Consider the following 15781-nt stretch of genomic DNA (forward strand, 5'->3'; position numbering starts at 1 on the left):
GTGGACCCCCTGTCTATCCCATTTAGCAGAATTTGAAAAAGAAACCCATTCAAACCAACAATTTTATGCAGCATATCACTGAAAAGAAGTGAAATAAACAATGTAGCTCCCCTGTGTCTTTGAATCGATTCATATCCTCTCTCTCCCCGAGAGTCTTGTGATGAGAGAATAATTAAACAGAGGACCTTTGTGATTCAGATGAATCATTCATGCATTCATTCACTCCACCATGTGAGTGTCTTCATATGATTGTCTGTTGTGTGAACGATACGATTTAAATAAATTACAAACACTGTCAAAATGAGAGCTGTTCCCTAACGGGGTATGAAAATAAACTCGCAACATCAATAAATCTGAGTTTTTTTGGAAGGGATGAGCATAATCATAAAATCTTGTAAATAGAATCTGACTATTCTCATCATAACGATCGCGTTCAGGCTTTTTCATTGTTTGTCCAACAGGAGTCACTGTGGCTAAGGAATAAATATTTGAAGCTGGCTGGCATGAAAAAAAAAAGGGGGAGTAGAGTGGAGAGAGAAACTGAAGATGTGATGCAGCTCTTTGTGGGTTCCACTAAGAAGCAAAAGAGGGGGGGAATTAAAAAAGCAGTCTGAGACCTCATGACCGTGTTTTCTTGCTGCTGTTCACAAGTCAATGAATGGTTTCTTTTTTTTTTTTTGTCCAACAGGAGTCTCTAAAAAATAAATACTCGAGGCTGGATGGCATGGAAGACAGGAGAGCAGTAATATTTATATTTCCAATGAAAGAAAGCAGCACTTATTTTGGCTCTTATTCACTGCAGATACATTCTTCCCAAATAGAGACTCTCAGACAAGCGACTGTAGTGACTTACGTGCTGTTGATAATCTGGAACCTTTCTCCTTTTCTGAAACTGAGGTCATCTTCTGTCCGTGCTTCGTAGTCATATAGTGCCACAAAGAGGGTGACTCCTGCACAAAGAATTTTTAAAAACATAACATCAGTATCTTTTTGCAAGATGACCTTTCATTCCACCGTATTTTCCGGACTATAAGGCGCACCGGACTATAAGGCGCACCTTCAATGAAGGGCTCATTTTAAAACTTTGTCCTTATATAAGGCGCACCGGACTATAAGGCGCATCATGTCCGATTTTTAATCCAAATAAAATCATTCTCCATTTTATCTTTTTTATTTCAACTTCAGACGCAACAAATTACTTTATAATCACAAAATAATGATCCATAGTCTTTTTGATTCATGATTCATAGTCTTCAGCAGGCCACTTATGATTGATTTCATGACACAATGCTTCGGGCCAGTTTAAATTTAGGAATTTGGTCCATATATAAGGCGCAACGGAGTATAAGAAAGGCTTTTGAGAAAATTTGAGGTTCTTAGGTGTGCCTTATAGTCCGGAAAATACGGTAATTAAATAACAAATAAACAAACTAATTAATTAAATGAAGCAAAAAAATTACGTGAAAATAAAAAAAAAAAATTACAATTTGAAGTGATGACATTTGAAGTGTTAATAGAAGACAGTGGAAATCGATTGCACCGATGATTTTAGTGAAGCATATGCAACTATACAAAAGCCATGTTTTCTCATCTCTTTGTCTTCTTCTGCGGCGTGAGTAATAAGGAACAGAAGAAGGAAGGGGTAACCTCGCTTCAGTCCGTTATGAGATAACTGGCAGGCTACCCCGAGTGCAGCATCAATAAATACAAAGCTGGTGGAACAAAAGGGCAGGGAAGCAGATGATTGGATAACATAGGATGGCATTGCTGCTGACCAGCGGAAACTAAACTGCAGTAGAACAGTCATAACATTTCAGTGGAACCTGTCTCTTGAATTAAAGTAAGTTTTTTTATGGGCTAAAAATGGAGCACAGAATTATTGGTTTGTACATTTTTCGCATGCTCTCATCATAATGCACAGGGGTCAAACTCAAGGCCCGGGGGCCAAATCCGGCCTGCGACATTATTTTATGTGGCCCGTGAAGCCAATCATGTATGTTAACTTCATGTTTGTTGGAAATTGTCTTCACTTTTAATTTGTGTTACTGATCCCTCCGTTTGAATTAAATTGAAAATTAGTCGAACGATTTACTGGGTTTTGATTTCAAAACTAGTTATGCATAAATTTTTTGTATATATGTGGGAGTTGATCAAACACATGGGTTCACAGGCATAACGGCTGCGAGGGAAATCATAGCAACGTTTTGGCTCACGACAAAAATGAATTTGACACTCTTGGTATAATGTGCACAACCCCGAAATAGCACAATTTGTTGACTGTGCCAGAGCGCATTTTGAATAAACTGGAAATAATTTCCTGTCTGTTAAATCTTGAGTATGTCCGTTCCGGGTCTGTTAAATTGAATTTCCACCGTACCTGTATCTACATAATTCCTAATCACTTCTGAATTTTAAAGATAGCATTTTCGCTTCATAACTGTTACCTTTCCCTTATCTCCTAACATTAATTCAATCAAATGTCACGAGACGAGAGACACACACACCGACACAAAAAAAAAAATAACAACCTGTCCTAGTTAGATGTGTACATTAAAAATAACCTACTTCTCTCAGAGGAATACGCTCTGTGTTCCTCTTTAATGCGAGCAGGTTAACAAGTACAAACAAGGGTGGGGAAAAATAAATCTCACAAAGAACTGAGATTATAGTAATTGCGGGTTGTGTATAGTAGAAAGCAGTCATGCATATTTAAGACACTGTACTTAGATGTATGATTTAACAAATGTAACTGTTTCAAAAGTTCCCTGGATATGCATTGCCAAGGCCTCACTTCACTTTAGCTGGTTCTTTTTTACATCATTCACTTTTGTTTTTTATTACTGAAAGAATAAACAAGAGTAGTATTTACAATTGTACATTTTGCACCCTTGAGAACAGACTTGATAGTCTCCACTTTAATTTGATTATTTGATATTTGAATGGATCCCTTGTTTGGGGTTAAATTGTTTTATCTTGGAGATCAAATGGCTTTGATAAGCTGAAAATGTCACTAAAAAGTATTTGATCAAGCAGGCCTGTGTTTGTTAAATCTGTTTTCATGGCATCTGCACTTGACAAATGGAGCCTTTTAGAAAGTCTTGTAAATATTCTTTTGATCGTAAGAATTCACGTCATTTGACTTCAGACACCTCTGGGCAACATGTTTTTTAATAAATGAGGGCTTTTAATGGGAAGGGCTTGCTGCTTTTCATGAAATTGGCAAAAAGGGAAACGCTCGAATGTTTGAAGAATCACAAGACCCCGATTGCTTCACAGTGTGTGAGTGTTTCCAATAGGCCAGGGGTGTCAAACTTATTTTTGTCGCGGGCCGCATCATAGTCATGGTTTCCTTCGAAGCGCCATTGAAATTGCCAATCCAAATAAATGTCTGAATGTCTCAAATTATATATACCGTAATTTCCGGACTATAAGCCGCGACTTTTTTCCAAAATTTTGAACCCTGCGGTTTATAGTCAGGTGCGGGTTATATAAGATTTTTTTTGTGATTTTTGTGATGATTACTTTCTGTGTACTGTCTTTCTTTGTAAAAAACTCGTGTGCACGTGCGGCTTATAGTCCGGTGCGGCTTATGTAAGAAAAAAACTAAAATATCCCCGAATTTTAGCTGGTGCGGCTTATAGTCTGGTGCGGCTTATAGTCCGGAAATTACGGTAGTGTGCGGTACTCAACAAAATAGTGAATGACTAGTTTTCAAAACAGAGACTAAGAAAAACTGTTAGCATGTTTTAAAAATATGAATGGTAATAACAATTGCTAGCAACAAAGCTATTTTTTAAAAGTGAAAACAATTAGTAATTTTAATAGTGACAAATGAATTTGATGCACAATTAGTCTTCGCGGGCCACATAAAATGATGTGGCGGGCCGTATCTGGCCCCCCGGGCCTTGAGTTTGACACATGTGCCAATGGAGTAGCTAGGAAGTATAAATTGATTTATTGACTCATGTTAGCTTGTCTCTCAGTGAGCGACTTACATATAAGGTCGTAGAACGAGCTTGGTTGCATTGAAAGATATTACATCAGCAAAACATCAATTTGTGACGCTAACATAGTTTGAGTTCATCTATGATGTGCCTGATGGGTATTAGTAATCCATAGCAAGTTGCACTGCTGTTACTACAACAGTGAAGGGCAGCTTATATCCACATTTTCCCTGCAGGAAGGAGGATTTTTGAAAGATAAGCCTCTCCTTGTGTCACTGCCCATTGAGTGGATTTGGATTAAACACTGAAAGAACTAAAGCATGCTTTGAGAAAGTGGAGTCGTATAAATTGCGGGAAAATTTGGAGTTCAAGGTAGATACAGGGTTCAGCCAAACAAAGGATATCCTGAGTGGGAATATTCATTTCCTAGACAATGTTCTCTCCACACAAAACTCTGACAGGGCTGGGTTGCACTTAGGGTGGGGGTGTCAAACTGCTGAGGTTCGGAAGGGAATGCAGGAAGTAGTAGGAATTTTTGATGGATGTAAAGAAATTTGGAACAAAATGTGCTAGCTACCCTCTCTAGGACACCTTAGGTCACATGTGTGTCAAACTCAAGGCCTCGGGGCCAGATACGGCCCGCCACATCATTTTATGTGGCCCGCAAAGACAAATTGTGCATTAAATTCATATGTCAATATCAAAATGACTAATTGTTTTCACTTTTAAAAAATAGATCTATTGCTAGCAATTTTTATTACCATTCATATTTTTCATTTATGTTTGACACCCCTGCCTTAGGTTTTAGTGGACGATCAGGCTCCCTGGTGGTATAAAGACCATAATCGTTGCAAATAAAGAATAAGAAACACTTAGTATCCTACGGTTATACAAAATATGTTTCCATAGGGCCAGGTCAACAGGGTGGGATGCACTGGAACTTAAAACCATAAAATAACATGTTTTCATAGGATGGAATATATAGGGGCAGGAAAAGCAATGAAAACAGCAAGAGCCCTGACATATAACCCTGTGGAACACCAAAAGACAGAGGGGCAGGGCAGGACTCAAAGCTTTTCTCCAGGATTTTAGAAATAAAAGGCAGCTTGGAAATGGGTCAAACATTCGACAGCCAGGTTTCTTGAGAAGTAGTTGCACTATAGAATGTTTGAAATGCTTGAAGACCACACCAGACAAAAACTGTTGTTTATAATATCCAAAACCAATTCACCAGTATCGTATTTTCCGCACTATAAGGCGCACCTTCAATGAATGGCCCATTTTAAAACTATGTCCATATATAAGGTGCACCGGATTATAAGGCGCACCTTCAATGAATGGCCCATTTTAAAACTTTGTCCATATATAAGATATATACATTTGGCCCGCGGGCCGGACTTTGGACATGCCTGCTGTAGTGGCTCAATATTGGTCCATATATAAGGCGCACCTGATTATAAGGCGCACTGTCGGCTTTTGAGAAAATTGGAGGTTTTTAGGTGCTTATAGTGCGGAAAATACGGTACTCTGGAGAACCTCCTTAAATAAATCATGAGGAGCAAAGCCATAAGGAGAGCAGAATGGCCTAATCTGGTGAACCGCATCCTCTAAAACTGTCAAGGAAACCGCTTTAAAAGATTTTAACACCGCGGAACAAGGACAGGGGGGTTAAGTGCGGTGCTTGAAACAAGTCCTAGCTAGCGCACCTTGTCAATGGAAAAATTGCAGAAATCTATTGCACATTTCAGGGGACGAGTCAGTGCAGTTAGGCTATTGGGGTGTAAGTGCTGATTGGAAAACTCCAAGCAAGTCCTTATAAGACTACGTACAATAACTATTTATTATTTACTTTCTGAACATACTGTAAATAAGATCTTTCACTTTTATTCTTAGACTTATACTGTAAATAAGATCTTTCACTTTAATTTTAGACTTCCTTTATACTTTTTTAAATTTTTGTAATGTTTTGCACTAAAAAGGGACTAGCTGTCCAAATTTCGTTGTATAACTAAGTTGTAAAATGACAATAAAGGGCATTCTATTCTATTCTATTCTATTCTATTCTATTCTATTCTATTCTATTCTATTCTATTCTATTCTATTCTATTCTATAAGGACATTTGATAACCGAATATGCCTTACACGAGTAAACCATTAGCTCCCACTTTACCTGTCCCACCTCGGGTCCTGAGGGTTCCAGTGTTAGAGGAAGTGCTGACCCCACCAAAAACAGTCATCCCCTGTCCAACAGGTGTGTGAAAATTGTTGTAGTTGGGGATAGCCGTGACCCCAAAGCTGGGGTAGTGCTGTGGCGTGGGGTCAGCCCCATAGCGGTAGCCCGCATGGGAGATGCTTGTGTCTCTGTCGTCTGTGAGTTTGGTTGCTTCTTTATCCTTGCATTGCACACAGCCCATTATCTATAATCTGGAAGGACAGAAGGAAGAACAACAGATATTATAGGTTAATTTAGCGGAATGCAATTGACAGTCGATTTCTCATTGCCTGATATCTGTCATAAAACAGTTCCATCTTCTTTCTCGCACTGAGATGTATGACGGCTGATTTTGAGATATGATGGCCAATTTTCTTCATGATGGAGCATTTTTCGTCTGAGATGAAATTGCTCAATGTACAATAGGTTTAACACAGAAATGTATCCATGCTGGTCCACCTGTGTCAAACTCAAGGTCAGCGGGCCAGATACGGCCCGCCACATCATTTTATGTGGCCCGTGAAGACAAATTGAAGAATTGCAAATTGTCTTCACTTTTAATATTTTTTTTTTCCATATTTTACCAGTTTTTACTCGTCTGATTTGAAAATGAGTTATTTGTTAGTTTGTTTTGTAGCTTTTACTGTATATAATATGAGGTGCTCATACATTTATTAGGGTTGACAGTCATAATGGCCCTCCGAGAGAAGCTATGACATTTTTTTTCGTCTCGTTTGACACCCCCGTTATAAACGATTTCAAAAGATGTCGAGTTTGCCATTTTTCTAATAACAAGCTAGAAAAAAAAGCCTCAAACAAAAATAATGTAGGTTGGCTGTATGAACCACTGAAATAAGATCATACAAATGAACTCAACACTAAAGTGTCACTTGACACGGCTTTCACTCCACATGACATTCTCGCACTAAGTAACACCATACTTTGGAAAGTAGCCATCTTTTTTTTTATAACCTGACCACAGCTCAATCTCTCTTGATGAGTCATGAATATAGTGCATCTCCTTCATGGTCAGGAGACATAATGGTGTCAAGATTATTGGCTGGAGAGAAGCTCCATATTATAACAAGATGGTCAAAGCAGCCTCCAAACAAAGAAGTCTTTCCTACTTAATTAAATTTCAAATCTCTGTTTAGCTAATTATTACCAAGATTTCCCAAAAGTGTGATTTGATCCAACGTTTACTGACATTACTGTAATTTTACACGAGTGTTTTATTCCTGCCGCATTGGAATATATTATCATCCAAACCCCCATGTACTCTATTTTGCGACAGCCGCATTGACTCTTGTTTATATTCAGATGCAAATTTTCCTCTCACCGCCGTGCCCTCAAAAACATAACTCTGTAATTTAGCACGATACAAATAATATTGAATCACAAGCTGTTCTTCTCTTCTCACTGTTTTTTTGGTGGTACAAACCAGTTGTGTTGCTTTGTGATGCAGATACACTAAACTTCTAAATGTGAAACATTAAAATAAATAATTCAAAGCAAAGCTGCATGATCAATAAAAAGTTAACGATGAAGTAAAGAGTTGTAATATTGTATGTATGTGTGACCCTTGAAATACATGTTTATGTTTATTTTGGTCACATGACTGTTTATTTAGGGCTTAACATTTGATGAACAAAAATTACAAAATGTTCCTAATTTTTTTTTTTTTTTAAATTTGGTTTACAAAAAATTTGTAACGCTATAGCAACTGGAATGCTATTAAACCAGACAAACATATATAAAAAAAAATGTCACTTAATATTTACTTCCACCTTGTTCTGTCTGAATAACCACATTTTAAACTGCTGCAGAGGAAAAAAAATTAAAACTAAAAAACGGAATTCTTGAGGGGTAAAAATCTCAAGTGACAAAAAGTGTTTCATGTAGACAATGTCAAAACAATTCCCATTCGAGCAGATTTACAAAAACATCTTAAAACACTATAATTTGCATACCAGGCTAGTACCACACATGTGCACTAAGTTCTTGCGGTCTTATCCAACACTGTTTCTGAAATTAGATTGGCAGAACTGTCTCTCAGCTGGTAACAGAAAATGTACACTCATTTTAGGTCTTTGTTTTTAGCTACAAACTGCCAAGTGCAATTTGAACTTTCATGACAGGGTATCATCAAAAGCTACACTCTTCTCTGCCAATTAGTGCAGCAGCCTGACCGGGCAGCACATTGTAACTGATCTCTCTTTTCACCTAATTACAGATTGATTTATCAGAATACCCACTGGAACAGACACTTCCTGGAACGCCTGTCAGCGTAATCACAGGTTGTCACAGCAAGTGCAGGTGTATCATTTTTATTGTCGGTCATATCGGTGAAAAGGAGATATTTCTCGGATTTAGTGTTGCCTGCGTTCTCCTTTTAAATATTTTTAGGGTACTCTATTGGCAGGAAGGACTAGTAAGGAAACCATGTGGGTTGGCAGGAGCTTAGGAAGGACTTGGCTTGGGTGCTGGACGATGACCGGTTCAAGTTTAGCTACTGCCCCAAAATACTCCATAAACGGCTTTGCACATTGGCTTTGGCCAGTTCTCTCTACAGTTAGAACATAGCCAGAGAATTTCTGCACGCGGTGGAAAAATAGTAGAATTCCCCGTCAGTGGGACAAATTCTCTAAAGCAGTTCATAGGACAAAAAACAAAAAGTGCAGGATTATTCTCTAAAACCACTGATTCCAGTAAGAAAATAAAAAATAAAATAAAATAAAATGAATAAATATATACTATAGTTCAATGCACTTCCAATAGTGGACATTTATTTTTGGAAAGCAGCAAAAGCGTGAGAAGCCAAATCAACTCAAGCTCAAGTTTGTGCAGCTGTTCAAGAATAAGGTTTAATTTTAGACGTTTTGTAAAAAGTGACAGCAATCTCACGTGTTTATTAATTATCATAGTTGTATGCATTATTTGTTTCATGACCGTATAATAGCAGGCTGAAAAAAAACAGAGGATGTGCTATGAGTTTTGCATTAGGGTATTTTCGCACACGACTAAAAGCTACGCTAATTTTGTGGCGGGAAAAAAATGCTCCTTTAAGAGCCATGAATGGATACGATTATGAATGCCCTAACTCTTCATTACATCTTCTACAGACATCTTGAGAGGACAGGTTGCTTTTATTTGTGTTTTTAATCAACTTGGTGGAAGCTAAGACGCTGACTGGTGTTAAGCTAAACAGCTGTCTTGCTAGCCCCATACGACACGATTGTCAACAGACACTGTAATCTGTCGTGATGGGATGTGAAGCTGGCAGAGTTCCAGGCAGCAGGAGCAGGAACAACAGCAGCAGCAGCTCCAGCGCATCTGAATAGCTTACATCAGTCACCCAAACTAAGAACTTGCACAATTTTCCAGTTTTAACCTGTGGCTGGCAGGAGTAGAGTGAATCCGCTTCTGGAAAAGAACAAGTGGAATGAATTTTCTAAGCCAGATATAAGAGATGTCCAAAGTCCAAAGAGGAAAATTCATTAGATATGGATGTTGTATTTGGCCATTTAGCACTGGAAAATTGAGGTTAAAGCGGTTTTAATGTTATTATAATTTTGTTGTTTCAAATTGTTTAGGTAATTTGAAAAAAGATAATTAAAAAAAAAACAATGCAGAAACTATAATGTGTTCTCACTCGTGTCTTTCAGTTATTTTACTGTTTTTATTTTTATGATTTGGCTTTTTCAGGCACTTAACAAAAGTCTTTGCCAAGTTTGGTGGCTTCAACGTTTACATATTGTTTGATGAATTGTCAAAAGTGAATCTTAAAGCGAATCATCGTTGTCATCTGATTTATGACTTATTTTAGCTAGAAAAAAATGCAAACCAGCGTTTGGTAAATTAAGTCAAATTGAAGTAGACAATTAAACTTGTTTATAATAACTACTCATAGTTCATTTGCTTTTATTTTAGAGTGAGCATAGCCTAAAACCAAACATCTATGTGTAATAAAGATAATATTCTTCATGAGAATCCAGATTAATTCATAAGGAATCTTGAAAATAATAATAATGGCATATTAAATCACAATCATATTATTGAGTGAAGGGGTGCAATAACAGTGTTTTTTTTTTTTAATTGTTCAGTCTTACACCAAACCCTCATTTAATAATATAAATGCAGACAATTTATAAGCATTATTCAACTGCGGTCCAAAAGGTTCAACTAAATCTGTCTGGATTAACAGCAGCCGGAGACACAACATGGGAGGCACAGCAGCTGTGATGCGAGCCTCCCCCAATTCCTCCACCAAGCAAGCTCCACCACAATTAAAGAATGGTCTTCCTTTTCCAGGGAAATATCCGCAGCTGTGGACACGGAAATGGAAAATACAGTTGACCCAAAAAAAAAAAAAACCTTTCTAAGAATCATCCAGATGGGCATGAAACGGGAAACCGGACTATTTTTAGACGGCCTGAATGCTGACAACAGCTACAAGTGAAGGGTATAAGACCTTGGAAAATTTGGAGGGAAATGGAAAGCCTTTAATTTCATATACTCACTTTAATCTAGGAAGGGAACTTTTAATTTTCACTCAACTGCTGTAGCAGACCACACACGATCAGGAGTGTCAGACTGATGGAGCACACGAGCGGTGCTGCACTCTTAAAATGAAGGAAGCAGATTAGCATCAATTCAAACCCTGACCTTCTGGTCCCAAAGCCAAATCCTCGTCTCGCTGCCAGGCCATAAAAAAAAGACATATTATCAATTTACCATGATACTAAACTACAATAACGATTTGACTTAAAAGGAACCATACTTGATAACATCAGCTCAAAATCATCCACGGAAATGGTTTATTACAAATAATAAAAAATATAAATAAGTAAAATATGTTACATCAGTGTAGCCACATGTTAGATGTCATCATAATATTTTATTAGCCATCATATTTCTATCTTGATGATACTTCACTTAAGATTGCATCGCCGACATCCATCATAATTTAGCGCCAGTTTTTATCAAAATTAAGTAAATTAATTTGAATTATAATCGCTGGTAGATACAGGTCTTTGTCCTGCCTGATTCAGTCAGTCACAGTGGAGCAAGGCAAGACCTTCAGCGACACCATTGTGTCACAATGGCTCAATGTCAGAAACGGAAACAAATTAGCAGTATTATGAGCACGGGCAACACTGACAAGTTAATTTTAAAGGTAATGATGAAGGAGGTGTAATAAAGTATTATCATTTAATTTTTTATTTTAAGGTAATTTCTATTTAAGGAGTTACTGTATTGACCTCTGAATTTTCTAATGAAGTAGCATATAAATAATATATATACTATATAAGATAAATGATCTGTTTAATATTTAATTTCGACCAATTTGAAAAACAAAAAAGTTACAGTTGAAAGTTAATAAATGTGGATCAATTCTCATTGAAATATTTCAACATGAAAAGCAAATGAAGCGTTTTGTGTTGTGGTGTTAATGCATCGAGAGCTCAAGGGAATGGAGGAAAGATGGCTGACAGGTCAAGTCTCGGCCACAGCTGCATTAACACAAGGTCAGCTGTCAGCACACATCTGCAGGGGCTCACATCAAGCAGCTCAGTCAATTTTGCGCCTCTGGCTGACATGTTTGCATCCTTATAGGACATTTACAAAGATTTTTTTCCTTTTTTTTGCCATGAGAACAATGTTTTTGTCATAAACAGGTTTCTTATAATATATAAATAACATAATATTATTCCTAGCATGAATATACAAAAAGAGACTATTACAGTTTTTTTTTATTTTCATTCCAGAGGTCAACAGTTACCGTATTTTCCGCACTATAAGGCGCACCGGATTATAAGGCGCACCTTCAATGAATCGCCCATTTTAAAACTTTGTCCATATATAAAGCGCACCGGATTATAAGGCGCATGGAATAAAAAACTCAACGTTGCTCAAACGTTAATGCAATCACAATTTCGTGACACTCGAAATAGTGAAAACAATAATATATCAATAACTCAACGTTGCTCAAACGTTAATATCACACAACACAAAATAAACACGTAAAGCTTACTTTAATAAATTAGTCCTCATCCACGAATCCATATTAGTCCTCATCCACGAATCCATATTGGTCCATATATAAGGCGCACCGGATTATAAGGCGCACTGTCTGCTTTTGAGAAAATTGAAGGTTTTTAGTTGCGCCTTATAGTGCGGAAAATACGGTAAGTTGATCCAACATTGAAAATATATATATATATATATATATATATATATATATATATATATATATATATATATATATATATATATATATATATATATATTTATATATATATATATATATATATATATATATTTTGCTTTTAAATAATTCTAGCAATAAATCTTAGAATGCCACCGTGCACAGTGATTAATAATCTGGGGGTATTTTTTGGGGGCAGAGACACAAGGCGAAGAAGGCTACACTTAAATCTTGCTAGTAGCTTCCAAGCCTGCAAACTCAACCTTTAATTTGACCTGAAAATAACATACAACACCAAAGGTGAATACAAAGTTCAATCTCCACCTACATTACATTTGTGGGTGATGCATCTCTGCAGAGATGCTGAAGAGAAAGTAACACGATGCAATTATCATGTGACTGCTTGCAGGATGTGGTTAAAAATCTCCCAGACGATTTCAGTCGACCTCTCAGAGTGCATCAAGAATGTGTCACTTTACGGCCTCTCAATGCGATCATTTAGATTTGTTTGGTTCAACTGATGAAGTGTCTCTCACCAGTTGAACATTCATTCTATAAATAGGCCTTGAAAGCCTTCGCTGTCCTGCTCCTAATTTATGCTTTTCATCTCTCACTAATACGCCAAGATGAAGTCAAACGGGATTGTGACATGTCTTGGTAGAAAATCTTTCTGTAAAGTTTCATTTTTAATGATGTATGTGAACACAACTAAAAAAAATATCTTGCCTCAAACATTTTTGTTTTATTTTTTATTATAATTATTTTAAATATCTGGTCACAATTGCTATTAATGGAACATAAGCTGTTCAAATCAGTTTTTAATAATATAGCAGCAGTTTTAATGTAAAAAAAAAAAATGGAGGCTAACGTCAGGAGCAGGAATTACATCTAACCAGACAACGTCATCCATCTCCAACCCAATACAGTGATCTATCTTTCCAGACTCGTTGCTAGGTTACTAAATTCCTGAACATGGTGAGTACTATGGAATGTTTCTCAGTTGGCAGAAGTAGGGTGTTAAAATGGAGTGGAAATTGGATAGTATGAATTCACTAGTGTGTGAATGAGTAAGTTTGGCGGTGAGGAGAAAAGCTTCGAGAGGCAATATGATATAAGTCCATTTTAGAGAGATGGCCTTCAAAGATGAATAAGCGACTCTTACTATATGTATTTGTGCATTATATATGTGAAATATGGGCTCTTAGCAACAGTGTACGCAAGTGGTGGTTTAGTACAGCATGTTCTTTATAATGGAGGAATGGAGAAACTCGAAATTTCAAGATAGTGTATTGAAAATGTTCGAAGCTCATCCTGCTTTGTTTTCACACAGATTCTGTGAACAAGTGCTCATAAACTTATCTATCACCAATTAATCATTGAGGCGTTACGCCACAGGTGTCAAACTCAAGGCCCGGGGGCCAGAAACAGCCCGCTACATCATTTTATGTGGCCCGCGAAGACAAATTGTGCATCAAATTCGTGTGTCATTACTAGAATTGCAAATTGTCTTCACTTTTAATCATATCTTTTTTTTTTTTTTTTAATATTTGACCAGTTTGATACCCCTGCGTTACGCCGTTTTGTAGGAGTGTCCGAATGTCCAAGGAGCATAAATGTAGGGCACTCAAACTACCCACAATGCACTTGGAAAAGTAGTAAACAAACTCAAATTTTTAAAATAGACCATAATGTATTGCGAGCAGGAAAACAACTTGGCTCAGCGGCGAATTAAACTGCAATTAAACCATCAATTAAAATATTTAATTGATGTACAACGGAAATAAACTGTTTAAAATCTAAAAATTTTTTTATTCACCATAGTCGGAGATCTTCGTCTGCTGTAAAGTTAATGGCATTTTTTTCCCCCTGACAGAAGAATTAGCATGTACTCAACATTTTACAATTTTTTAAAGCATTTGAGAAGAGAATGCTTAGTACTGGTTTTCCTTTATTCAGCTTGGCATTTGCAGTTAATGACTTCAATTTATAATTGTCAGGTGGCAGCATGGTGGTGTGTGTGGTTCGTACTGCCGCGTCCACCCGAGTAGGAGCTTAAATCTTGATTGTGGTCTTTCTGCCACAATTAAGGGCTTAATTGAAGATACACTAGCCTTAGGTGTAAAAAGAAGAATCGCTGTCTGCCTTTATTTGTCAATCCTGTAATTGATTTGATCAGTGTAGGATGCTCTTTACCTCTAAGTCAGCCACGATAGGATCCAAATAACCTATACTAATTACTAAATAACCTATTATTTCACTCATATTGGGGGAAAAAAAATCAGCACTTCAGAAATGATTGTAATTTCACTTTTGTGCTAACGATTGCCAGTTTGAGGCTATCGAAGATTTGTGATATTACAAAGAGTATTCTTGAAAAAATGGTTTAAAATGAATAAAAATAATAAAAAGTAGGTTAGGTAGCTTCACATGAGTGCTAACTTGAAGTCTGTCCTCCCATAAATTAGGCAATAACACTGGCAAAAATGCTGAGCTTTGAGTATTTAATACAAATCAATCCGCAGTCCATGTGAGATTTGTTTTGAGGGATTGATTTTATTGTCCCATCCCCCACCCCCAGTTCCAGAAATATTCCGCAAACCACAGCTAACTGCAATTCTGTTTTGAGCTTCTGTGTGGCCAAATCCATAATAACCTCAGTTGAGTATTAAGTGAATGTTTCGCAGCGGCCTCTTGCAGCTCTGTCGACAATCAAACTGTCAAAACATTGTAGTCTGGCTGGCTGGGTGGGTGGTAACCACGGAATATAGCTGCAGTTCTGGCAGTTGGATTCCATAAACCCATAAAATGTGTGCTTGTTTTCGTCTCAGTGGCTTAAACTGTTCTTATTGGTAAACTAGGGTTGCACGGGGAGTGGGAAATTTAGAGTAAATTTTCAGTGCTTCCATGGGAAATTTAAGATGGGGAAATTCGGAAGTACGCTAATCCCTCGTTTATCGCGGATAATTGGTTCCAAAAACTACCCGCGATAAGTGAAATCCGCGAAGTACGGTCACCAACAAGAAGTACTGGGCAGGCTAACGAGTTAGCGGAAAGATGCTAAGTCGCGATCGTGCTAAAACAAACTTCTAAAGGAATGTAAACGAACATTTGGAGCAATACTACATTGTCCTAAAGGTTAGACACATGTTTCCTCAATTTAGATTTTTTATTTTGACTTTTAAATGTTTTTTTAATTTGGAAAAAGAAAATGTAGTGAAGCCGTGATAAACGAAACGCGATGTGGCGAGGGATCACTGTATTTGTATATTTTCCATGTGAATTATCAAAATTTTTGGAAGCTAGCTGGGAATTGAGGGTAATTTAAAGACATTTCATGTTAGCAATAGCGGTAGTTAAGAGCTAAGTTAAGGCTTATTTTTGATGGCTGATGATGTGTCATGCTGGGAGTCCAAGGGG

At 37.2% G+C, this 15781-nt stretch overlaps 1 protein-coding gene across 5 annotated transcripts in view; it reads right to left on the bottom strand.

Annotated features, from left to right (window-relative positions):
• Nucleotides 1-15781, bottom strand: part of fynb (FYN proto-oncogene, Src family tyrosine kinase b) — a 36455-nt gene that overhangs the window by 9613 nt on the left and 11061 nt on the right. For all 5 annotated transcript variants that reach the window (XM_088361533.1, XM_088361531.1, XM_088361532.1 and 2 more), the window contains 2 exons: nucleotides 6115-6368; nucleotides 854-950 (listed from right to left, as the gene is read on the bottom strand). In XM_088361533.1, coding sequence (XP_088217659.1) covers nucleotides 854-950; nucleotides 6115-6358 — 341 coding nt within the window. In that variant the 5' untranslated portion in view covers nucleotides 6359-6368. The remainder of the gene's footprint in view (nucleotides 1-853; nucleotides 951-6114; nucleotides 6369-15781) is intronic.

Source organism: Syngnathus floridae, chromosome 19 (genome assembly GCF_059516105.1).
Source record: "Syngnathus floridae isolate MCC-2025c chromosome 19, RoL_Sflo_1.0, whole genome shotgun sequence".
Lineage (NCBI taxonomy): Eukaryota > Metazoa > Chordata > Actinopteri > Syngnathiformes > Syngnathidae > Syngnathus > Syngnathus floridae.